This window comes from Peromyscus leucopus, chromosome 3, assembly GCF_004664715.2.
Source record: "Peromyscus leucopus breed LL Stock chromosome 3, UCI_PerLeu_2.1, whole genome shotgun sequence".
NCBI lineage: Eukaryota > Metazoa > Chordata > Mammalia > Rodentia > Cricetidae > Peromyscus > Peromyscus leucopus.
Window position 1 is genome coordinate 61,347,037 of NC_051065.1, and position 24,554 is coordinate 61,371,590.

Here is a 24,554-nt window from a genome sequence, read left to right on the forward strand (position 1 = left end):
TCTCCTGCTCAGATGCTGTCCCCCAAAGAAATAACCAGCATCAGCTTGTCACAAAGCCCTGAGGCAGGCCACAAAGTCTCCTTCCCGCTTCTCCAGGGGCCAACAGTCCCGAGCGTGATTCACAGGAAGCCCAGCAAACGAAGGGCACAGGGCTTCCTGTGAGTCTGTAATTCCCATCCTCACTGTCCCGTCCCTGCCCTTGGTAAGGCACTAGCTCACCTCCATAGTCCCCAAATAGAGCAACATCCCACTGACCCACAATTCAGGCCTTCCGCAGTAAGACCCCCTCCTGAGCTCACATACCAATCCTCCAGGAAGGCCTACATGGAATCCTTACCTACAATCAGAAGCCTGTCCACCCAATAAGTGTCTGGACATGTACAGGTATCCAACATGATGCCCATAGCTTCCCTTTTGGCCTAGCCCACCTGTCACCCCTCTCAACCTTGAAATCCTAAGTGTCCCCCTTTTATCTCTTCCCAACATTGCCAGGCTCTGGTTAAGGTGAAACATCCCTCCCTTCTTCCCTATCTGGGTACAGGGAGTCTCCAGGCTGCTCAGAGACCAATACCCATCATGCCTGGGCCAGGAAAAAAGCCATGCTTGTCTTCAGAGTTAGCATTCCCCCCTCAAAGGAACAGGGGAGGTGAGGGGTCTTGAGAAGCCATCTGGGCTCTGGAAGCCTTTGGTGGCACTGTCACCTATGAGCCAGCCTGACTGCCCAGAGCCCACCAGTGCCACGACTTGGGCTGGCACAGCAGGCAGCATCTCGAGGATGTGTTCAAAGCCCAGCCGGTGTTAAGTGCACAACAGCATGCACACATAAACATGGGGGACCTCCACTGTCCTCAAGGGATCCGAGCCACCTTGCATCCCCCACCTTCTTCAGCAACTCCCCCGTGCCCAACAGTCACAGGGGACAAAGGTAACCAAGGCATGAGCCACCTGGTGCCAGACACGGGTATGTGCTGGTCACAGTGGAGAAGCCAGTGTATCCAACCCAAAGCTAGACCCATGTGAGGCCCAATTATACAGGGTTGATGGAAAGCCAATTAGGGGTGGGAGGCTAGCCTCAGACCAAAGGGAACCCCGGGTGAGAACGAGTGCGAAGCTGGACTTGTGAACTGTTTGAGAGAGTCAGGCATATGGCTTTACCAACGTGAGGCTGATGGTGGAAGCCAGTGCCACAAAGCAAATCAACATGATTGTGAAGGGTTGAGCTCAGGGTAGAAGTGTCGTATTAGTAGTCCACACGGCTTTGCTGTCCCAGAGCCAGGGCTCTATTGTCTGACCCCAGGGAGTACCCTCCAGCTTTCATGTACATGTATGCACTTGTGCATGCACATGCACACACACACACACATACACACACACACACACATGGTGTGTGTGTTGCGGGTGGGGGTGGGGGGGGTGGGGGGTGTCAGCCCTTTAGGCCCTGGATGTAGACAGACCAGGATCCTGTCCTGCACAGAAACTCCTGTACTCCCCCTTCAAGTATGATTCAGATCATAAACATGAGAAACAACAGACGATAGCTGAAGCAAACCATCACACTGGAGTCTCCTCAGGATAATTATTTATTATTCATAGTCATCAGCATCTTCATTAATTATTCATATGATCCTTAATTATTATCCTTAACAATAAGAGCAGTAAATAGCAGAAAAGTCCTTGAGGTGCCTAAGGCCCAGGGCCGGGTGCCTCCGGGCAGTTAGACCAGCTAATGCCCCCAGGGCAGTGGGGGGACCACAGACCCCCTGTCCACTGCCCAGCTCTGCCCCTGCCCCTGCCCCTCCCAGTGGGGCCCAGGGTATTGCAGGAGGAGACGCCGGTCCCAAGGGCAGGGGAGAAGCTGCCCCTGCCGTCTTCTCCCCTCCAACGCAGGGTCTCCAAGAGGTCAGGGAATGCCCTGAACCCTGGGTGAGCCACGTGTCCACACTGGGCAGCATCACTAACTGCCTGGGTCTGAGCCATGTCTGTGCAGGGGCTGGGAAGTGAGGGCCCCCAGCTGGCCGGGCAGGGAGAGGCGTCGGGTGGGGCCGTCTTGGGGGAGCTCCGGGGCTCCGGCAGGAAGCTCCTCGAACGCCATGAACTGGGAAACCTACAAAGAGCACCACAGAGCATAAGCCAGCAGGAAGAACTGTGGGGAAGGAGAAGAGGGTGGAGAAATCAAAGACAGGACGGCTGAAGTCAAAGAGAGGGTGAGGTGGGCTGAGCATGGACCTCGGGGGACAAGAAGGCTGCAGCTGGAAGTAAAGAAATGCACCTTTGGGGCAGGAGCCAAAGGAACGAGCTGAGAACCACTGTAGAGCCACCCGGACAGAGGGCCTTGCTCGGGACCCAGGGAAGAGTCCAAGGCCCCTTCCCCTTCCCTAGGGAATGTGGCAGGGCAGCTGGCGATAACCCCGATGGAAGACAGAGTCCCTGCTTTGGGACGGGCGCTGGGACAAAGAGGGGGCAAGGTGCCTTCTTGTAATTCTCCAAAGAACCTGGGGCCCTGGAAACAACAGCGGGCCAGCAGCCAGGCGGCCGAGGCCAGGCAGAGCGGGCGCCAGGGCAGGCAGGGGGGCTTTGTGGGTGCTGACGCGTCTACTGGTGAGATCCCTGCGGGGGAGGCTGTGAAGGAAGACTGGCACATTTGCTGACGTGGGCCCTGGTGTCTGCAAACAGGAGCAAACAGCATATGGGAGGGGGGCAGTGCCCGGGGACGGGGAGCAGAGCCCAGGCCACCTCTGGGAGCCACAGGATCCGACACCCCAGCACCCTTCAGAGCTGGAGCTTCAGCTCTCCCTCAGAGATGGTAGATCAAAGAGGTTGTATCTCAGTCTTGACTCTGGCACCCTGGAAATGCCAGCAGCCTTCAGGACAGTGCTGGACCACGGTTAGAGTGAGAGCCAAGATGAGAGGCAGCAAGGCTAGGGAGTGTAACCACAGCAGGGCCCGGGATGCTATCCTGAGCGCACTGGCAGGCAGCATCCAGACCCAGAGTCTCAGGCTAAGACACCGTGTGTACATCTGGCCCTTAGGTTCCCGGCTCTAGTCCTCTCGTGCTTTGCTCCTGAGCACAAGGGTAGGAGGAAGGCAGGGAACAGGTAGAAGAGGATAGGGGAGGGTGAAGAGACCACATTTCCTGCCCAGCTGAGAGGGTGGGTGGTGCCGGGCCCCAGAACGTACCTGAGAAAGCGAGTCCAGGGTGAGAGTGGGGATGGGGCCAGCAGGCAACAGAGGGGACGTGGAAGTGGGGCCAGGCCCAGGGGTGGTCACAGCACTGTAGGCGGGAGGGACCAGTGTCATTTGCCTCTGTAGCAGCTGCAGGACAGTGGCCATGTCTGCACTTAGGCGCGTTTCCAGCCTGGGGCAAGAAGAAAGGAGAGCCCCTCAGGGGAGTGGAGGCAGCTGGTCCACTCTAGGCTCCTCTTCACCTAGCTGAGGAAGGCGAGGGAGGATCCAGCTGCCTGGCACAAAGAGGCCTAGACAGAGCATCCCTAAAACACTACCAGAGACCCAGACAAGAGCCAAGTTCTCCCACAGTGCGGCCTACCCTGTGCCCACTTCCCTGGGCCATCCCCTTCACCTGTTCAGCTGCCTCTGGAGTGCATCCAGCCGGCTCTCCACATCGCCCCGGGAACGCCGACCAGGGCTAGACAAGGGGATGTTGAGGAGGCTAGGGGCTGGGGCGGGGCATCGAGGCAGCTCCTGGTACTGGCGCCCTCGACTGTCACCCCAAAAGCTGAAAATATTGGACACCCCAGAGAAGGCACCTGGAGTCAGAGAGGATGTGTAAGATGCAGGAAGACAGACGAGCTCCTGCCCCTCCCCCCCAGCCCCTCCCCCACAGTTCCCTTCCCCCACACTCCCCCTCCCCCACACTGCCCCTCCCCCAGCCCAGGCCCTACCTGACAAGGGGTTACAGGTGTCACTGCTTTTCTCCCCGTCCTCCATCAAAGGCTCTCCACCTGGGGGGTCTCCGGGGGGCCTGGGGCTGGAGAAGGGCACCAGGCGGAGGGGGCTGGAGCTGCGACCTGGGCCCTCATCCTCACTGCTCTCTGGGCTGGAGGGGCCGCTGGATGGGCTCTCCCCCCATGGCCCTCCTGGCTGCCCCCGGCAACTCGGCCCTGCCCCAACTCGGGCAGGGCCTTGCCCCAAGGCTGACACCTCCCCTGGCTGCTCTGTGTCTGTGGGAAACAGAGAACACTCCTCAGAGGGAGGGGAGAACAGGGAAGGGACCAGGGGAGCTGAGCTAGCCTGGAGAGAAGCAGGGTATATCTGCAGTTGTTCCGTCTTCCGGCCCTCAACCTGCCTGAGCCCGCCCCCGCGGAGCTGGCTGATCAGCACCCGCAGGGGCTCTGCTGAGTTCTGGAGTTCTGGGTCTCTGTAGCCTGCTCTCGGGCTTCTTTGTTCTCATGCCCCCTCCCACCTCCTCCCTCCTCTCTTTAAATGGGTCAAGGCCTGCCAAGCAACACTCAGGCCTAATGAAGACCAAAAGCCCAGCCTTTGTCCTAGAAAGTAGGAAAGGTCTTCCCAAAGGAGAGGATGGTTCAGACATGTCAGGAAAAGATGGCAGCATTTGGACAGCAGAAGGCAGGCGTGGAGGGGGAGTGCCCTGGAGGACGGCACACCAGGCGGCGGGACAAGGGGCGGAGCCTGCACAGCCTGACCCCGCCCTCGCTCCCCGCTGCCCTCCACTTAGCCACCTCACCCTTGTCCGTGCGCCTGCGGAATGACAGCTTGCGCTTGCGTTGCCTGTTAAAGCCGCTCTCTAGTTCTGCGCTGCCGCCGGGGGAGCCGGGAATCATGTTGGTCTGTAACCAAGAGCAGGGTCAGGGCCCTTTGGTGCATCCTACCTGGCTGGCAGGGGAGGCGGGGTGGCCAGCTGCACCCCTTCACTAACACAGAAAAGTAGGGCTGGGTCTTGGGACTGGAGGGAAGACTCTTTCCCCTCTGTCGATATCCCTGAACAAGCTGAAGTTGGGACTTTCAGAGCCTGATTTGACTGTGATGCCACTTGACAGGCAGAGACACAGGCAAAGAAGCTGTATATTCAAAGTCTCATAGTGAAGGGGAAGCCTCCCAACAAGAAGCAGCTCTCCTGGGGATGAAGCCAGCTCAGGATGGCCCACTCACATCTCGAAGGTTGAAGGTGATCTCCAGGCTAGACCAAAAATGATCTGAGAACTCAGGGTACATGTCCAACACCTCCAGCAGGTCATCACGGTGGATCTTGTGCAGGTCACAGTAGGTAAGGGCCCTCACGTCCCCATTGGACTTTCCAGGACGTGCATACAGGTTCAGAGGTTCCCCAAAGATGTCATTCTTCCCTGGAGGCCATGGAGAAGACAAAGACTTCAGCCCATGGCACCAGCATGGACACTAGCAGGTACCCTCCTTTGGGTTATTTCCACCCTGGACAGAAGCATCTCCAATCATCCAGCTCCCAGCCACACAGCCAAGGAAACATGAGCCAGCCATGTCCCCAGGGCTCCGAGCAGATGAGGGCAGCACCAGTGGCCAAAGATGACAGCAGGAGGGACCAGGGATTTGGAGTCTCTGAGCAACTATTCAACCAGAAGAAACCACCCAGAATGCTCCAGCTCTACAGCCAGGACTTCCTTGGGATAACCCTACTTCTACCCTCAAATACCCTCCTAACCAACTGCTGCGCCCTCTAACAGTGGTCTCCAAACTACAAATGACAACACGGTAATTAATCAAAACCAGTATCGTTTTACTGAATGAAAACCGGACAGCATAGCTTAGCACAGCCAAGCACAGAAGACCGAAATATACACACACGTGTAGGAACGCTACATTCATCTGGGAAGCGAGTAGGTTTGTGGAGTGGTAGACATGTTGGGCTGAACTGTGAAATGAAAATCTAAAATGTCCTGCTGTGACATGGCCAAGAGTTTACGATGCTTGCAGGACCACAGAAAGAGCATGAAGACACTTGAAATCTCCAGTGTCTGAGTGCAGGCCACACACACAGTGGCCAGAGGTGGGGGACAGGACGGGAACGTGTTACGCTGCATGGAACTTGAGGGAACCGTGTCCTTAGTGAACCTGGATGCACTGTCTCCAGCTGCGTATTTCCCACTGCACCACCAGACGGCCCTCCACTTTAAGGAAACAGTAGGCGCCTGCCTGTGGGTGGATCCTAAAGTTTCCTCTCAGCCCAACAGCCCCATGTCCTATAGGGTTCCTCTCTGTTGCCGGCCTTGAAGGCCCAGCCGCTGGTGAGTTAAAAGAAGCCAAGAATCCTGCCAGCACTCCCACACCCCCAGTGTGTTCATTGGGTTCAGGTCTCTCTGGGTTTCAGTGGGCGTCCCCACCCCATACCCAAGATGGCCACCACGACATCACCCCGCAGGATCTCGATGGAGCCCCTGGAGATGAAGTAGAGGGCAGTAAGCAGGTCCCCAGCGTGCACCAGTGTGTCCCCCGGTGGTGCATGTGTGGTCTTGAACTTCATGGCCAGGGCCCGCAGGCAGCCTTTGGTGGCCCCCCGGAAGGGTTTGCAATGCTGCAGCAGGGAGCGGTTGAGATGCAAGCAGATGTCAGCCTGCAGGCACTCGGGGAAGCCCTTCAGCACCTAGAAACAGGGATGGTTCAGAACGCTCGCTCTTTTGGGACTCAGCCCAAACACCAGCCCACTGCCTCACACCTCTGGCTCAGGGGAGACCTGCTCCCAATTCCGTCCTCTGCGGAGGATGCTTTGCAAAACCTTGGGAGCCCAGAACCCCCTCAGTACATGGGTTCCCACCCTGAACAAATTCTTATCTGGAAGTGCAGCAATTGATTCCCCACCTCCAGCTGTAGTGGGGTATGTGAAGGGCCTGGCGTCTCCCAGTGGGAAAACTCCAGGTGAAGGAGTTCCACGGATCAGTAGCCCATGTAATTCTGCGGTTCCTCAGTACTAACTACAACCATCTGAGGCATGCTGGATGCACCGCGAGCGTGCCTCACCGCATTCATGTCGATGCCGTTGGTGTAGGACCAGGCGTGCTGGAAGTACTCCTCGAGGCGCTGGCGTAGTGGATTAGGAATCTGGTGGAAGCGGATAAACTCCCGCACCCGGAGCATCTGTGTGTGGTAGCGGGCCGTGCCCGAGTACAGCCGCTGGATGATGGCGGACACGTTGCCGAAGATGCTGGCATACATGAGGGCTGAGGGCGTGGGTGAGTGGGGCCGTCAGCATCCGCAGGGACCCCGCCCGCCCACGGGGACCCTCTGCTCAGGCCCCGCACCAGGTCAACGACACTCGCGGTCCGGTCACGTCTCAGTCTGAGAGTGGACATACACATGCTCAAACACACGCCAACCTTCAGCATTTCCTGCCCTGGTGTCCCAGCCTCCACACTATATTGTGAGCCCAGGACTCTAGGAGGGGAAGAGGAGGGGGCGGGGCAGGGAGCTCTGATGGCCACTTTGCTCCATCACTACCGTTACCACCCAGTCATGGCTCCGCCCCCCACCCGCCTCCAGGGCGCACTCACAGCCAATGAGCATGACGCAGATGGAGAAGATCTTCTCTGAGTTGGTGTTGGGGGAGACATTGCCGAACCCCACGCTGGTGAGGCTGCTGAAGGTGAAGTAGAGTGCTGTAACATACTTGTCCTTGATAGAGGGGCCGCCCAGGCCGCTGCTGTTGTAGGGCTTGCCGATCTGGTCGCCCAGGTTGTGCAGCCAGCCAATGCGCGAGTCCATGTGAGGCTGTTCCATGTTGCCAATGGCGTACCAGATGCAGGCCAACCAGTGCGCAATGAGCGCGAAGGTGCACATGAGCAGGAAGAGCACCGCTGCCCCATACTCCGAGTAGCGGTCCAGCTTCCGAGCCACGCGTACCAGCCGCAGCAGCCTCGCGGTTTTCAGCAGCCCGATCAGCTAGAGGAGGGGGCATGTTCAGTGTGAGGGCACATGAGTAAGGCGCACTGTAGCAGAGGGTACAGAGGTGACACCATAAAAGACTTCTTCCTGGAAGCTCTCCCTGATAACGAAAGCCACCTGGAATAAAGTGCTTCCCACGCTGCTCCCAGCTTAAAACTGTGCCAGCTTTAAGACGAAGTAGTAAGGGTCTCTCTCCATGGTGAGAACCAGGAAACAGGGGCACCAAAAGGGCCAAGAGTCACCTCTAGGTGCTAGGCCAGAATTCTAACTAGCTTTTGAGGGCACTTTTGTGTACGTTAGAAATTATAGCCCCCACTCTGGTAGACAAATTAGAAAAAAGAGCCCCTTCCAGCTCTTTATGACCCTGAAGGTAAACAAGCATGGACTTGCTAGGGACCCTCCTTTCCTGTGCATATGCCTCTCTAGCACCCTTCTTCACCCTACCCCCTCCTGGCTCTTTTCTCCTGGCCGCCTCCAAGCCCACCTCCTCAGAGCCAGAGCCAAAGATGAGCAGGTCGAAAGGGATGGCAGCCACCATGTCAATGAGGAACCAGCCCTTGAAGTAGTGGACAGCGATGCGGCCAGGGTGACTGACCACCTCTTCGTTGGCGTTGACATAGGTAGTGCGGAAATTGATGAGGATGTCCACGATGAACATGATGTCCACGATGAGGTCCACCACGGCCAGGGGCTGGCAGGCATAGCCACAGTCAGGGGCTTGGGACCCGTCCTCAGTCTCCTTCAGCAGGAAGGCAGCTGAGTAGGGTGTGAAGACGGCCGTGTAGATGACCAGCAGCAGAATGAGCCAGTCCCACACAGCCTTGAAGGGACTGTAGTGCAGAATGGTCCAGCGGTGGATTCTTGGGGCCTGCAGCTTATACTCGGGCAGCACATCGGCTCCCAAGGACAGGACCTAGACAGAGAGGCAAGGGGTGGATGATGAGGGAAGGTCATGGAACTTCAGAGCAGAAGCTGGTGCCAGCCTTACTGTGGCCAAGTAGAGCACATTTCCATCAGAATGCTCATCCTTCGGCCAAGTAGCCATGGCAACTGACTACCCTCAGACCGAGGCACTACAGTTCCCAGAATGCCACCCAGCAGGGGGACATCCTGGCAGGCTCCACACAGTTCTGACAACACCCAAAATACTTGGACTTAGGTCATCAAGCAGGAAGTCCCAATATTGTTTCCCACCAGCAAAGCAGGCCAGATCCTCAGACCATGCACCTTGCACCATACAATCTTGCCCCACAGCCCCCAAACCAACACGTACACGCCCCTGTCTCAGTCCAGAATGTGTTCCAAGGACTGCAGTTCCCAGCTGGGCAGTGAGCCCAGGAGCCAGAGTCCCAACACATGAAATAGTCATTGCAGCTCCCTCACAGCCTCACTTCATAGCACTGTCCAAGGACACCAGCCGCCATTCTCGGGTCCCTTGGCCTCCCTGAGCGGAGAAAACTTCTCCCTGCTGCTGCTCTTTCTTGCTCAAGTCGCTCTCCACCCCATCCCAGAGAAGCCTCCCACGCTCTTCCACAGGGACCCAGGGGACAGAGCCCAACCCTGAGAACCTTGCACCTCAAGTATACAGAGAGATGTACACCCAGGCTGGCCCAGAAGTGCACGCTTGGCCTGAACCCACTCTCAGACAAGGGGAAGGCTCGTGCTCCTCGACAGTCAGGCAGAGGGGCCACCACAGGGACAAGGGACAACAAGCATGTCCAGCACTCTCCCGGAGAACTCCTTTCCCAGGTGTCAGAAGCCCCCATGCCTACCCATCCCTTAGAATCCTCTGGTAGACATCTGACCCGGCCAGAATTCCCTCCCAGTCCCTCTAGCCTGGACCCTGCCATCCTGAAACCAGGCCCTAGGCCTTCCCCAACCCAGAGTTTTTTAGCTCTGTCCCAGAAGCACGGAATCCCACAGCCTCAGCCCCCCCCCCCCCGAGCTCAACGAAGTCCCAAAGACTCTCAATCAAGCTCAAGTGGGGAGCCCCTAAGCCCGCCTGCATAGGTGGGCTGTTTAGAGAAGATCTTTGGGAAAGGAACCAGAAAGAAAGGTGGGTCTTGGGGGGGAGTTTGGCCACCCGGGGTGGACAAAGACTTTAGAGAAACCAGATGGGGTGGGAATGAGCACCAGGGTCTGGTCAGAGGAGGACCCTAGGTCTGTCCTGTCTTCAGCCTGGAGGCTTGTTCATTAAAATAGAGAGTTAATGCACATGAGGTTGGTGATCTTTCAGGCATCAAAAAAGAACAGGCTAGGACCCCACAGACAAGGGACAAAAGGAGGTAGCTGTCACTCCATAGGACCCCTCTCTGTGCCTGAGTGGTCAGGCCTGGGGAACTATGCTGGACCACCCCAGGCAGCAGTGACCCCGTCCCCCAGGTCTGCCACAGTCCCAGTGCACATTTGTATTCATATATACAGCCAGTCTGGGGTACAAGGTCCAAACCTGCTAACTCAATCTACCCAGTCCTAGCTCAGAAACCACTGGCGTACCGCATGGCCTCAGGCCAGGTCTATAATCCCTGTGATCTGCTCTCCTATGGAAGACTGACTCAACCTTGGCTCTTCACCTTGGGCAGGAAAACTCTCACCTGGGCCTGTTCCCCAGTGGGGAGGAGCACACGAGCCCAGACAGAGGGAGTCAGGGACAGCAGTGATGGTGGCAGGGGTGGGAGTCTCGGAGCCACCCAGAGCCACCTCCAGGTTCTAAAGCAGGAGAGCCAGTGGGGCAGAGAGGTGGCTTCTAGGAGGCAATCCCCAGCCGAAGGGACAAGGGCCCAGGATGCCCTTAAGAGGTGAGCCATGCCTCGGTTCAGTCTGCCCTCACTGCCCATCAAGCAGCCTCTGGCCCCTGCTCTCCGGAGACTCCAGCCTCCAGAACTCCAGGAGTAAGCCAAGCCCCCAATGCTCTCCACGAAGTCCCAGAGTGAGGGAGCCCAGCACCGTGTCAGGTCTACCTGAGGCCCCATGGTTCCTTGTCTCCCTCCATCTCCCACCATCCACTCTGGATACCTATCTGCTTCCTGGTGTCTCTCTCTTCCCTTTATATTATGAACTAGAAGACTGTGGGCCACAGAAGCCATAGGAAAGGGGTTGCCAAGGCAAGGGAAACCCCGGGAACCTAGCCAGCCGCCAAGGAGGAGAGCTCAGTGATGGGCCACAACTGAAGAACACAGGGCTCCCAATCTGTCCTGCTTCTCGGAAGCCCTCTCCCCAACTGCAGCCAGATCCCTCTGGGCCACACCCCCACCTGCCTCAGTGTCCCAGCCCAAGAAAAGGATAGGGTGCTGAGGGGATCACCTACCTCCTGGGCCACCAGGCTGGAGATGCGCACTGCCCGCCTCACCCGGCCTTTCTGGGCCCTGGGCTGCAGAGCCCCTGTCCTGCTCTCCTTCCCTGCTGGGACCGCCATGGAGGATTTGGCTCCCCCCAGCCTGACTGCTCTAGGGCCCCAGGGCCGGGCCAGTGCCTCTCTTGTGCCCCAGCAGCAGTCCCAGCCCAGGCTGCCAGCCCAAGGCTGGCCGACTGGCAGCCAGGACCGCCTCTGGCATGAAGCCAGAATGACTGGGCTAGGCCCTGGGGCTGGGGTCACCTGAGCAGTGAGTATGGACAGCTGCCTGCTTGGCTCTTGCTGCACATGGCCCCTTGGTGTGGGCCCCCTGCTACCAGGGTGCTGTGCTCTGCCCGCCTGCCGCCAGCCCAGCAGCCGCCGCGGTGGGAACCGCAGCTCCTCTGCCGGCCGGCCCCTCCTCCTCCCAGGTTCCCACCCCCACTCCGCCACCCTGCCCCCCCACCCCCGCCCGGCCCGTGCCCGCCCTCTGCCCCGTGCCCAGCCAGCGGGCCCCCTCCCTCGCAGCCCGCTCTAGGCTCCTGCTGCAGCCGCTCCCGCAGCCCTAGCCCCTCCCCCTCCACCCGGCAGCCTGGCCTGTCACCGCAGATTAATGGTCTCCCCAACACCCCCGCCCCGCCAGTCCAGTGCCAAGCCAGCCAGAGTCAGGCAGAGACACCCAGAGATGGAGAGACGCCAGGTGACTGGCAGGGGCACCACACGCAGTCACACAGACGGAGAGGCAGAGACCCACACACCGTAGGCTCTCGCACTTTGGGTCCAGGAGCAGGGCAGATGCCAGGCACCCAGGTGGGAAGAGAGAGAGGTAGGAACCCGAGAGGGAGAAGAGTGAACCAGAGAAAGGCTATGTATGGGGTGAGGGGCATGTTCTGGAGGCAAGGCAAAGGGGCTGGAGACCTGGCAAGAACCCAGAGAGCCAGAGGCATGGGAGTACGGCCAGAAGGCTGGCCGAGGGAGCCCAGGGCCGGGCAGCTCCCTCACAGGGCAGCAGCTACGGGCAAGCACAGCCTAGAACAACAGTGTCCTCCTCTCCCGGGATTCTCGCTGCTAAGACCTCACCACCACTTTCCATCTTAGAAGGAAGGGCTGTGGGTGGTTTAGTGCTGTAACCCACCTCACTGCCAGGAGGGACAAGGAGACCAGAGAAGCCCTACAGCACAGAACTGAAATGCCCGGGCTCTTCTCTGGACAGGGAGACAGGGACTCCGACATGTCCCCCGACAGCTTTCTTTACATCACCAGCACTCCCTCCCCACCCATCAAGGGAAAGAAATCCTACTCTCCCCCACTAGGGGGGACATGGCAGGCACCCCTAGGCCACCTGGTACACCACCTTGACCTACAAGAATCAAGGACTTCCTGACCTTGACTTGTGCGGTCCCTTCTAACTGAGGCCTTCTCCTGCTGCCCCAGTAATGGCCTCAGACACATCTGTCCCATCCCTCTGGCTGCCTTCTCTCAGCCACCATGGCCTTCCCCGGTGTCCCAGTTTCTAGTACCTGGAGTCACCCACCCATCTACTGGTCATCCACACCTGCTCCTTTTTAAAGCTCTCCCCTTCCCTCTCCACCGGTCTTTCTCTACAAGCCTCCTCATCTCAACTCTTCCTTCCTGTGTCCCAGTTCCGGCGTCTTCCCCACCATCCCCCAGAACAGCTTCCCTTACTGACTAGCCCTTCCACTCCCACTTGGACCACAGCCTTGGCGCTCCTCACCAATTCCAACTCCTCCAGGGTGAGCAGAGAACCATGCGCTTGGACACCTACCTGGGTGACCTTCTCAGTGACATTGTGGGTCCGCTCTTTTATCTTGGGAGCGATAATTTCCCTGTCACTGGTGGGTGAAGCCAGGAAAGGGTCGCCTTTGAGGTCCACGAAGTTGAGGGTGATTTGGGGGATCTTGCTAATGGTGCGGTAGCGCACGAGGTCCGAGTCTGAGGTGGAGTTAAGCAGGCCACTGCGCAGGGGGTGCATGGCCCCTGGGATGGAGAGACAAGGCTTGGTCAGATGCCCAGGCCAGGGGCTGATGGGAAGGCAGGCCACTGACACAAAGACTACAATGAGACCAAACTCTGCCTGGCCAGGGCCAAGGGAGTGGGATGGTAAGCAGTGGGTAGCTTAGGAGAGCCATGGAAACAAGCAAGGACCGGTCAGCCCCTCTGCATTTTAAGGAAGCATGCCACCATGAGGGGGAAGGCAGGAGAGAGGAGTAGAAAGGATCAGATCGTGTCAGGAGCCTCTGAATCTCGCTTGCCTCTTTCCAGTTCCATGGCCATCCCTGTTCCAGGATGTCCTGGGACAGCCAGCCCCTTGGGCCAGCAAGGGCTCTGTGAGTGTAAGAATGTAATGAGATGAATGGACATTTAATAGACTAAAAGGCCACTTAATGAGATTAAATAAGTACTTAATGGGATTTCCATCTCCCAGATTCTCAGGCCCCTAAGAGGCAGCAGAGAGAGGAAATGGTGGGCCTGGGACAGGGGAGGCTTGGCAGACAAGCTGGAAGCAAGGGGCTGGAGCAGGGCCTCCCAGGCCTGGGCCCTCACCGGTGCTGGCATGACGGGGTGGAGGGGGCAGTGCCCCGGCCCGCATGGCCTCAATGTCATCCGCCGAGGATGCCCGGCGCACACTGGCGCAACTCTCTCGGGAGCGTGTCCGGGCCAGGCTGCAGCTGGAACCTGAGGCATCAGGGTTGAGACTTTGAGCTCTGGGTGATGGGTGAGGGCCTCGGACACTGGCCACGGGTGAGGCAGATCCCGGGCCCACCAGAGCACGCCTCTCTTCCGCAGGCCCAAGCCCTGCCACATGGTTGTCCATGGCAGACACCTCATCCAGGGCCAGGGACTCACTGCTGGGTGCTGCGGGCGTGAGGTCCACATCCACCACCACTGCCCCGGGGGCTCCAGCACTGCCCATGCTTCCCGTCCGCACCGATGAGTCCCTGGCAGTCAGCGCCAACAAGGCAGGCAACTTCAGGCGGAAGGTCTTGGCCCGACCTGTGGGGAAAAGGAGGCCTGTGGAGTGAGGGTTGACCAAAAAGAACTGGGGACCCTGACAGTGGAAGGCCCGCCCTCCCCTCCATACACAGTACCTGATTCTCCAAACCCAGACAATTCTATCTAAAACCAGTGGTCAGCTGCCCTTTCCCACCACCCTTAGGGCAGATTCCATGATTCCACAATTGCACTGGTTGGGACGGACAGTAACACATTCAGAGACTGAGCCATGCCTTGGGTGGGTAGCTAAAGGCCACACAGTGAATGGGGAGTGATGCCAAAAGCTCTCTCCCACACCCTGCCACCTAGCAGCTGGCATCCATAGGACTAGTGTCATTCAAACCCAAGAGGTGAGCTTGGTTGTTTTAATTAAACCCAAAAAAACGTCACCTGGGTAAAGCAGAGGATCTGAACCTTTGGGCCAACCAGGGGAGATGTTTACAGCCAAGGCCAGCATGCCTTCCCATCCTCTCCTCCATTAACCTCCTCTCCTGGGACTTGGCCAGACCACAGAAGAGCTGAGTCTATGAGACGGAGCTTTCTAATGAGCCGATGGCTAGTGCTGCTTCCGCAAGCACCCATCATCCCTCCAGGGTGCGAGGTGGGGAACCAGGAGGCAAGGCTAGAAAACGTGTGTGTTCTGCCTGAAGGGGCTGTGACGTTAGGCGCTGCTGCTGCGTGGGGCCGGTCCGTCCTGGTCCAGGTGGGGCAGACCAGGTGATTCCTTGTTCCTTGCACCCTCACACATACATACTACTTCCCTTCCCACAGAACCAAGGTCCTGGGCGGCTCAGGGAAACAAGACCACATATTCCTGAGCTGGCTCAGTAGCTGGGCTGCACTTACCAGAGGCTAGCCAGCCGGTGGGGGCCCCCCTGTGATTGGTGTCACGAGCTGGGGACCCTACCATGTCCTTTTCCATCACCACTTCAAAGTTGAGGATGAACATGATGACGGCTCCATCCTCGTTCTTCACGGGCACCACATCCACCAGGCACAGGAAGCAGCTCCCTGCAGAGGAGGGAGGGAGGGCAGGAGCCGCGGTGACACCAGAACCTCCTCCCCACACGGGTATGACACGAAGTGACCAGGAAGGACCTCTGAACCCACTTCTACCGCACCCCTAGAGCCCAGCCTGACCCTGCACCTGGCTGTGCTGGAGTGCCAGCCAGTCTGCATTTCTTCCCTTGCTCCGTCTGTTCAACTCACCGCCTATCTCACTTCTCAGCCCTCTTTCCTATTTTCACCTCCTCTCTCTGGCCTGTCATCCTTTCTTCCTCCATGTTTTCATCTGTATCCTCACCTTTTCAATGTGCCTTTGCTTTTCCCTCTTTCAAGGGGCAGGACCCCATGCTTGAGTCCAGAATCTCTGAGCTCCAGGCCCAGCTCTGCTGCTAAATGATATACACATTTTTAAGAAAAACTATTCAACATCCCTGTGCCTCATTTTCCTGGCCTATAGAATGGAATGGTAGTCACTCAAAAGTGTATGAGCAAGTCCTGACATGTGAACACTATAGATGGTTGATTACAATATCTGCCTTGCCTCTGTTCTCTTTAGATTAGTTCCCAGACATTGTGTAGATCCACAAGATAAGTATGCAACTTGAAATCAAAAGTTTCAAAAACTTTGGGACCGCCACAGTTTCCAAGTATACAGTCTTCTTCCGAGCCATGAAAGTTCTGAACTAAGACATGCAGAAACCGAGAACACTGATCCCTCACCAGAGTCTGAGAAACACTGGTATCTCTCTTCACCTTCTTGTTCTTGACGACTCCTCTCCTTCCCCCAGAGCCCCTGGAGCAGGCCAAATGCACCTGCCAGTTCCCTTGGGCTCACTGAGGAACACACAGTCCAATGCCCTCCATGCTGATTTCTGAACTGAGGTGGACTCAGAGTGAGTACCCCTGCCAGGGTCAAGCTAAAAGCCCCACCTGCAGGAAGCCCTCCTTGATGAATCGGAAAGGCACAATGACATCCTGGTCTTCTCACAGGGACCCAGACAGGTCATCATCTCCTGTCCGTCATCATCCAGGCTTCCCTCGGCTCATCTGGCTTCTCTGCCTCCCAGTGGTCACATCCCTTCTGAAGGGCCCAACACCTAGAATAACTAATGTGCACTGGAAGCCAGAGATGGACCGTGGTGTCAGCAATGGTGACATGGAAGAGGAAATCAGGAAGGAGGAGGTTGGGGAAGAAGTGAAGAGTCACGTGGTCTCAGGAGAACCCTATCAACCCAGCCTCTGCCTCCCTTACCTCGATATCCCAGAACCTCCCTAGGCCGGTCCATCTGCAGTCTGTCCCTCCCCGTTTTACCCTGATCCCTGGCCCAGGTGTGCAGGAGGGGCGGTGACTGGAGTCGTGGGAAGAACGGAACCTGGAACTCATTTGATGCCTGTCAGCCAAGCCTGAGAGGTGGGTACTCAAGATGCAGAACTGTGCAAGCTGTGGCTAGGCCAGCCAGCTGTGAAGGGACTGGCTTTGGGAGACACTGGCCAACCACAGGGCAGACACGCTGGGCAGGTGACTGAGACCACAGCAGACGAGTGGTTCTAGCAGCTGTGGCTTCTCCAGTGATGTGACAGCCTCCAAAACCCACTCAAACAAACCAGTACAGCGGTGAGGGCAAGACCCAGGAGGAGCCAGTCAAGAGCTCTCTGCCCCACCCAAGAACCCTGCACTCACCATAGCCAGGGCCCTCCTGCCCCTACCCGAGGGCCCTAAGCTCAGGAGCTCTGCCTGGGTGTCCCTTTAGCAGCTGCTCTTGTCCCCTGACCTCCGGCCTCTGACACACAGCTGTGGTGTTGAAGCTGCATGGGAGAGGGGGTGGCCTGGCCCCAGCTGGAGGCCGTTTGGCACCCAGACAGACAGCCTGGAGTTTATGCCCTAATATGGTGATGGCCGGCAGCGGCCTGAGCAGGATCTGGCCTCCTCAGGACTATGGGGAGGGAGGAGACCAAGAGACCACAGCCTGGGAGACCCCAGCACCTACCCTCAAGAGCCCCAGAGATCTAGGCCCCAAGCCACTGAGCTCACCAGGACATGTATCAAAGAAGCCTGGAGTCGAGAACCTAGATGTCTCTGGCTCTTCCAGATGACTTAGGGGCTCTGTCCCTAAAAGAGGCCACGAAATTCTGACCTGGAGTCTTCAGCACTCTGTCCCCGCTTCAGCCCAAACTATTCAGCAAGAGAAACTAAAGAGCCTGCTTCTCAGATGGCTACTTCAGACTTGCATCTCACATGGTGATCACAGGTCCCTGAATCTCAAAAGAATTGTTTTTAATTCTCCCGGGAACCGTCAAGATATGCCCCTCTCCCGGCACCAGCCGGCTTCCCACTTCCAGACACTCCTCCTTTGTTGATATTCAAGGCATTTTTCTTTTCAAATATCCTGTCAAAGGCCTGGTTGTTCCAAAAATGTGACACCTCCCACCCTCAGCCCTCTCTGATCACTGAGGGAAACAGAAATCGGGGGCACCGTGCATGGAGACATGCCTGGGCCCTTGAGGTGCCATCTCACTTGCCAAGTTGGCCGAGTCTTATGTGACCTAACATGTCTCCAATCCCAGCTCTTTCACCAGGCCTGCCCATAGGACCCCACCCTGTAGTTGGCTAAAAGTATGAATGAGGTTCCTGAGGGTAAAAGAAGGATAGCCGGTCTCAGGGCAGGGCCCACAGGTGGTTGATGCTAGGTACTAGCACAGAACAGATAGCCTGTGGTCAGCCTAGGCAGTCACAGCTTCCCAGTGGCTGGGCTGTGCCCAGGGAGCCTAGGACACTGCCTATCTACCTAGCTTCTACGCAGCCTCAGGACCCCAGACAACTACTCTGTTCCTCCCCGGCTCCCACTCTGCTTGAGATCCCACCAGGGATCCAGCTCATCCAAGGACGAGGCAGCCTCAAGGGGCCCTGGGGCCAGAGCTCGGCCAGGCTGCAGTTCCACCCAGCACCACACTGTGGCAGGCACTGCCCACATTCGAGAGGCAGGAAGCTCTAGGAGCACTCCAGAAAGGATGGGACTGGGGGATGCTGAAAGGGGACAAGCAGGGAGCCTCATCCTCTTTCTCGAAGAGGAGGTGGCGCAAGCTGTGGGCCAGTCACCTTAGAGAGTGCCTGTCTGTCCCACAAGGTTGGTCACACCTACTCCACGGGGCCAAAATCTGCATGAAATGACACAGGATACGACAGGCTTGGAGCCTGGCCTAAAGAGAGCTCTGCATACTCAGAAAAATGAACCTAGCAACTGGCCCCTGGGACAGTCTGATTTAAGTGACTAATCCCAAAACATACCCTTCCCCGCCGCAGCTCCAGCTGCCCCCATTCTGGGTGACAAGGCCTCCCTGCCCAGTCTAGGCCTGTCCTTGACACCCCAGGATAGAAATAAGGACAGGGCTGGCAGGCAGGCTAGACACTACCTACCTATAGAAAGTGGTAGAGCCTTTGTCTTGACCCCCCAGGACAGCCAGTCTCCCAGCAGCCTTCAGAGTCATGCTGTTCACTATAGGTCACTAAGAGAGGAGGCATGGGAGGAACCCTGGCCCAGCAGGTTCAGCTCATTCTCACAGCAGAAAATGTCCCATTCAGACTACAAACCCTGGTTTCCTTGCATTTGGTGCCAAGTCACACTAAGGGGACCACTTTGGAGTGACATTACCCTGCCTGGTATCCTCACTCACCTAGGTCAGATACCCATCCAGTGCTCCAAAACCTAGTTTCCCACCTATGGGTCCCACTGGCCCAGGCCTGCTTTAGCAGAAGCTATGGCAGGTTGGGAAGAGGAGGCCTGCAGATGACCTGAGCAGCCTTGGGCAAGTTGGTGAGGTCGGAATCTCACCTGGCACACCTGTACAGTAGTGCGCTTCATGGCTTCCCCACCACCCCATGGTCTCACTGCACATACCAGCACAAGTGACGCATTTGGGACAACGTGACCAAGAAGAGATCCCTGGTGCCTACCCTGACGGAGCCAGGTGTTCAGTGGGACCCTAATTTGGCATCTGGACAAGAAAGGGCAAGATAAAACCAACACAGCAGTGGATGTGCCCTGGGAAACTAAGATGTTCAGCCCGAACAATCAGGAGACCTGGACCCTTGCCCTCCCTCACGTCTGCTGTGTGGCTGCAGACAAACCCACCCCTCTGAACTCAGGCTCTCTATGGGTACCACGGGGACAAGTGATTCCTGCTCTGGGTGCCAGATGAGGTGACAGATGGCCTTATAGCAGCATCTGGAGCTGTCATGAGGCAGAGTAGCAGGTCCCTGCAGGGAAGGTGACCTCTAGCACCCTCATCCCGGTCTCCTCCCTTGCCCCACTCCAAGCAGAAGGAGCTGTGCCAAAATGGGCCCAAAGTCACACCGAGGGCAGGAAGGCTGAGGCTGCAGTTGGCCCTGTCCGCCCCCCAGGCAGAGGCTGTCTCCGGAGGAGCAGCCCAGGGCTGTGCAGTGTCAGGTTATATTTAGCCTGGTGGCGGCGACAGGAAGATGCAGCGGGAGCCGCTTCTGGCCAAGGGCCACCGTGTCGCTAACACACTCTCATGGACAGCCAGGGGGGCTAGGGACGGCCAGGGACATTGCAGGCTTAGGGGACGGGATGGGGGAGTCTGAGGGGCCAGCCAGTCAATGAGTGTGTGTCCCCATGTGATAGCATGTGCATGTGTGTATCAGATTAAGAGACCAATCCTATGCTCCTGAACCCAGGAACTGAGCTGTAGGGGATCCTAGGGGTACTCCCTGACAGGCAGGTTTGGGAAGCCACAAGCCAGACTCCAAATCACCTCCAGATGCGCTCCTCCACCACCCTTGCCACCAGAACCTGCCAACAATCTCGGGGTAGGGCCAGGGCCACTGTGGGCATCTAATTTCCTGCTAAAACCAACAGCCTATGGCATGCTTCAGTCATCTCTTCAGACTGCAACTCCTCAAAAGACAACCTTCATCCAGGAAAGCTCAAGATGGCTGCGCTCCAGGGTCCTGGGGCCATGCCACCTCTTGGATTATAAGTGAGAGCCATGCTCTCTGCCTTAAGAAGGTAAAGTCCCTGAGAGAGAACCCAGTCAGCAGAGGTGCCTGCCACCAAGTCTGACAACCTGAGCTTGATCCCTGGGACCCAACATCATGATAGAAGGAGAGAACTGACTCCTGCACGTTGTCCTCTGACCTACTCAAACATACCATCACACACACACACACACACACACACACACACACACACACACACACACACACTTATACATTCATATATACGTATCTGTGTGTGTGTAATATTTTTCTAGAAAGGTGGTGGGGAAAGCTGCCTCCACCACTATACCCACAGCCCCAGCAACACCCCTCATGCTGCTGGCCCTCCCGCTTCCTCCCATCCTCATCCCTCCCAGGCCGCTCTGCAGAGGGCTTACTGAATCAGCCCACATGGATGCTTCTCTCTGGGAACTCATCCCATACCACACCCTTTGAAGAAGATACGTCCACAAGCTGGCTTGTGGGGTGAGTAACCTCAACTCCAGCATCCAAACCTGCACCAGAGAGACTGCCTTCACAGCAAGTGTTGAGTGCATGGCTTTGGGGCGTCTCCCAATGACCTGCAGTTTGAGCCAGTGTGAACACAATGTGTCCCTACCTCTCACCTCCCCTCTAGATCCAAGGGCATTGACCACTCTTTCAATATATGATTACCCCCCATTCTTAGTGTGGACAGACTGAGCCACCAAGGGGATTCAGGTGTTTTCCCCAAAGCAACACGACATTTGGTCACCAGTTACTATCAAACAAGATATCACTTGGAACCTAAGTGAACCATGTCAGCTGTTCAATTTCTGAGCCTTGCTCCTTTCTGCTTTCTGGCCCCTTCACGGTGACTCTGACCCCCATATTTGCAGCTGTCAATGGGCATCAGGGGCACAGATCTGTCACTGTTCATCCGAGGGACAATCCTGGGGTCTCTGCCCTCTTCTGGGGTTCTGTAAGCTCCTACAACTGCCCTCCATCTTGGCTCCCCAACACCGGTGAGGACCCAAAGAGCTGTACTAAGGCTCTGCCGTTGGTCTTGGAGCAGGCACAGCTGTTTGATCATTAAGAGGACGATTCCTACTGGCTGGCCCTCCCATAGGACACTGTGAAACACCCATAGCAAATACCCTTGTCGGTAAAGGTCTCCTGAAAAGTCAGGTAGCCCATTCAAAAATAGAAACATAGGACCATGACCCAAACAAACTTGAAAACTGGCATTATTTGTGGGGCTCAGAGTCATCTCGCCAGAGAACCAACCAAGTTAACAGATGAACACCAAGAACTAAGAAAAGAGCTACACCAGGTAGACCAGCCACGAAACACACAGCTTCAAACAATCAGAAAGCAGGGTCAGGAAACAAGATGGTACTGGCGCGGTCGTCCACACCTGAAACCCCAGCACTCAAAGCTGGCCTTGGCTTCATAGTGAGTCTGAGGCCTCAGAAAACAGGGAGGGGCCAGCAGAGGGGCTCAGGGGAAAAGCACCTGCTGTGCAAGCACGATGACCTGAGTCTGACCCCCAGAGCCAACGACGGAAAGAGAGAGCCAACCCCCAAAGTTGTCTTCTGGCCTCTCTCTACACAAGCACCATGATGTGCACAATCACACACACACACACACACACACACACACACACACACACACGTCAAGTAAGTCTTTAAAGGTCTTTTTCTTTTGTCCTTATCCTTCTGTGCCCGTGTGTGTGTGCATATCTGTGTAAGTGGATGCACATGTGCCATGATACGCATGTGGAAGTCAGAAGACATCCTTGGGTATTGTTTTACCACTACACACTCCAGCCTAACTGGCTCACGAGCTTCCCAGGATCCTTCTGTCTCCACTTTCCGTTTTACCTAGAAGCACGGGGTTACAGTCATGTGCTACCACGCCCAGCTTTCACACGGGTCCTGGGGATGCAAACTCAGGTCCTCACACTTTTCCAACAAGCACTTGATCCACTGAGCCATGCCCCTAGCCACATAGTCTCTTTTTCAATAACAATGACTATGGAGCAGGAATGGGTAGCCAAAAATGCAGTGGTAAGAAAACAAAACTTTAGATCAATAAAGTGTATGGAAATGAGCTGGCCCATAGAGAGATGGTCCAGGATCTTCCTGGAACTTATAAAGCTGTCAATTCTTCTAACTAACCTACAAGACCAAACCCAATTCTGATCGAGGCTCTAGTGAAGCCAGCATGTGGGGCACACTTGTTATCTGAACATGCAGAGGGCAGAAGCAGGATAGTGAGTTCCAAGCCAGCCTAGGATGTATGGAAAGATACTGACTCAAAAATTAATTAATTAATCAATTAAAATAAACAAATGGAAGTTAAAAAGAAGAAGGAAAAAATCCAAGTATGGCTTGCCATTATCCAAACCCATGGGAGGCTGGGGCAGTGGGATTGTTACAGTTCAAGACAAGCCTGGGCTACTACACACATAGTGAGTCCCAAGAACAGTATAAGATCTTATCTAATAAATAAATAAATAAACTACTTTTTTAATTTAAAAAGTGGGAGACTTCGCCTTTTTGATTCCTGAGACACAGTAAACACCACAGTGTTGCGCTCTGTCGATGTTTTATGTGTTCTGACGAACAAACTGATGGGTATTTGGGGCAGAATGCAATGTTCTGAGGCAGATCCATGGTTACACAGCAAAGTAACCTATGCTAAAGGTGCCCCACAAAGCAATGGAAAAAAACAGACTAGATGTGTTGGGAAAGTTGGCTCCTTACATGGAAAAAAGTACAACCTGATCCTTACTTGTCACTACATCCAGGGGGGGCTCAGGGTGGATCCAACACCCAGCTGAGGAAGGTGAGACCAAGGAGCCAGAGGAGAGAAGAGGACCTGTGGGGACCTCAGCCTTTGCATAGGAACGGGTCTTCAGTAGAACTTCAGAAGCACAGACAAAACTAAAAGTCGATGGTTCGTTTGTATCCAAACTAAGAGTCTTTGTTGTATTAGCTGAGCAGAGACCAAGAGGGAGAAGGCATTCACAATTCAAACAAGAAACTGACATGGGAAATACACACTGTGTTTGTCTGCATTTCTAGAACACCCAAGCATCCCCTGGAAATCCACAGGAACAAAAGAGAACAGTCTCATGGAAAGATAATAAGCAAAGGATACAAATCAAGCAATGGACAGGAATGAAAGCTCCAACAGCTATCAAGCCTAAAAGAGATACTCTGACCTACAAAAAAGTCAAAGGAACTCAAACTAAACCAACAAGCCCACAAGACTGGCAAAAATTAGAAAGGGAGATGACGCCGAAATCTGGCAGAGGTGGGAGAGTATGGGAGTCTCCACGCAGGAGGCAGACAACAGGGTTGGCTGTTCAGGTGCTCAGTGGGGCAACAGTTGGCTCAGAAGCCCCATGGCCTGCATTCCAGCAACTTCATGTCTAGGCATGCAGCCCACAGACAGCCTCACACGAGTCCAGAAGGGACGGTGTAAGAGAGTGTTCAATGTGGCCCTGCCGCCGGTGGCGGAGAGGTGAAGACTATCTGGGGTCCTTCGCTGGGACAGTGAGCAAGGAAAACATGCTCCAGCATGGGAAAGCACCGACTGGACACCCAGTGGCGGCCCACCTGTATAATATAAAGTCATGCTCCTGGATAAGAAAAGGGAGTGTGCTAGAATACGGTACGCAGCACAATACCATTTGCATAAATTAAATCCATATGCATCTATCCAGGCAAAACACACATTTGCAAGAACATATGCAAGCAGCACATTCCTAGGAGTGTATTTGAACAGCCGCCTGTGAGGAGTGTCACCGAACTGAGAAGTGAGATTAAAAAAAAAAAAAAAAAAGTCGAAAAGGAAAGGAAAGAAAAAGAGAAAAACAGTAACACAAGTACTGGGGCCTCACTAATTTGAAGAGCTGAGCCTACAGGGATCTAGACAGGGAGAGGAAGGACAGGCAGAGGTGCTGTGAGGACCACACAGCAGACAACCTTACTCCCACGGTATCACCTGTGACCACGAGGTGATGCCCGCTGAGTGACAAGCCGACAGCCCTGGCATGGCATGCTGCTGTGTTGGTACTTGTTTGGGAAATGCCCTCAACCCACCAGGCAGGGGACAAGTGCTTTGATCCACTTTAGAAACAAAAGCCACCGAAGCTCTCAGATTCCAGCCGAGCTCAGGCCTCCTGAGGCCCTGGGCTCATCAGACCCCAGGAGAAGTTTATGCAAGGTAGTCCACATGGGGCTCTAGAGCAGAGAGAAACTGGGCCAGAGGTCCCCTTCAGGCCCCCACCTGCACGGTACGGCCCTTAGCCTCTGCAAGCAAGAGTTTCCCCTC

The 24,554-nt window shown here is 55.9% G+C and overlaps 1 protein-coding gene across 4 annotated transcripts in view; it reads right to left on the minus strand.

The window, feature by feature from the left end:
• Window positions 1–1,562: 1,562 nt before the first annotated feature.
• The window catches only part of Kcnh2 (potassium voltage-gated channel subfamily H member 2), a 44,329-nt gene continuing 21,337 nt past the window's right edge, over window positions 1,563–24,554 (minus strand). For 2 of the 4 annotated variants that reach the window (XM_028879569.2, XM_028879568.2), the window contains exons 3-15: window positions 15,080–15,244; window positions 13,784–14,233; window positions 13,005–13,216; window positions 8,372–8,800; window positions 7,497–7,884; window positions 6,967–7,166; window positions 6,340–6,592; window positions 5,128–5,321; window positions 4,703–4,805; window positions 3,900–4,178; window positions 3,578–3,764; window positions 3,178–3,355; window positions 1,563–2,104 (exon numbers count right to left, since the gene is read on the minus strand). In XM_028879569.2, the coding sequence (XP_028735402.1) occupies window positions 1,955–2,104; window positions 3,178–3,355; window positions 3,578–3,764; window positions 3,900–4,178; window positions 4,703–4,805; window positions 5,128–5,321; window positions 6,340–6,592; window positions 6,967–7,166; window positions 7,497–7,884; window positions 8,372–8,800; window positions 13,005–13,216; window positions 13,784–14,233; window positions 15,080–15,244 (3,188 nt within the window). In that variant the 3' untranslated portion in view covers window positions 1,563–1,954. Of the gene's footprint in view, window positions 2,105–3,177; window positions 3,356–3,577; window positions 3,765–3,899; window positions 4,179–4,702; window positions 4,806–5,127; window positions 5,322–6,339; window positions 6,593–6,966; window positions 7,167–7,496; window positions 7,885–8,371; window positions 8,801–11,194; window positions 11,626–13,004; window positions 13,217–13,783; window positions 14,234–15,079; window positions 15,245–24,554 lie in introns of those variants that run through there. The other 2 variants (XM_037203722.1, XM_028879570.1) reach the window with 2 other exon arrangements.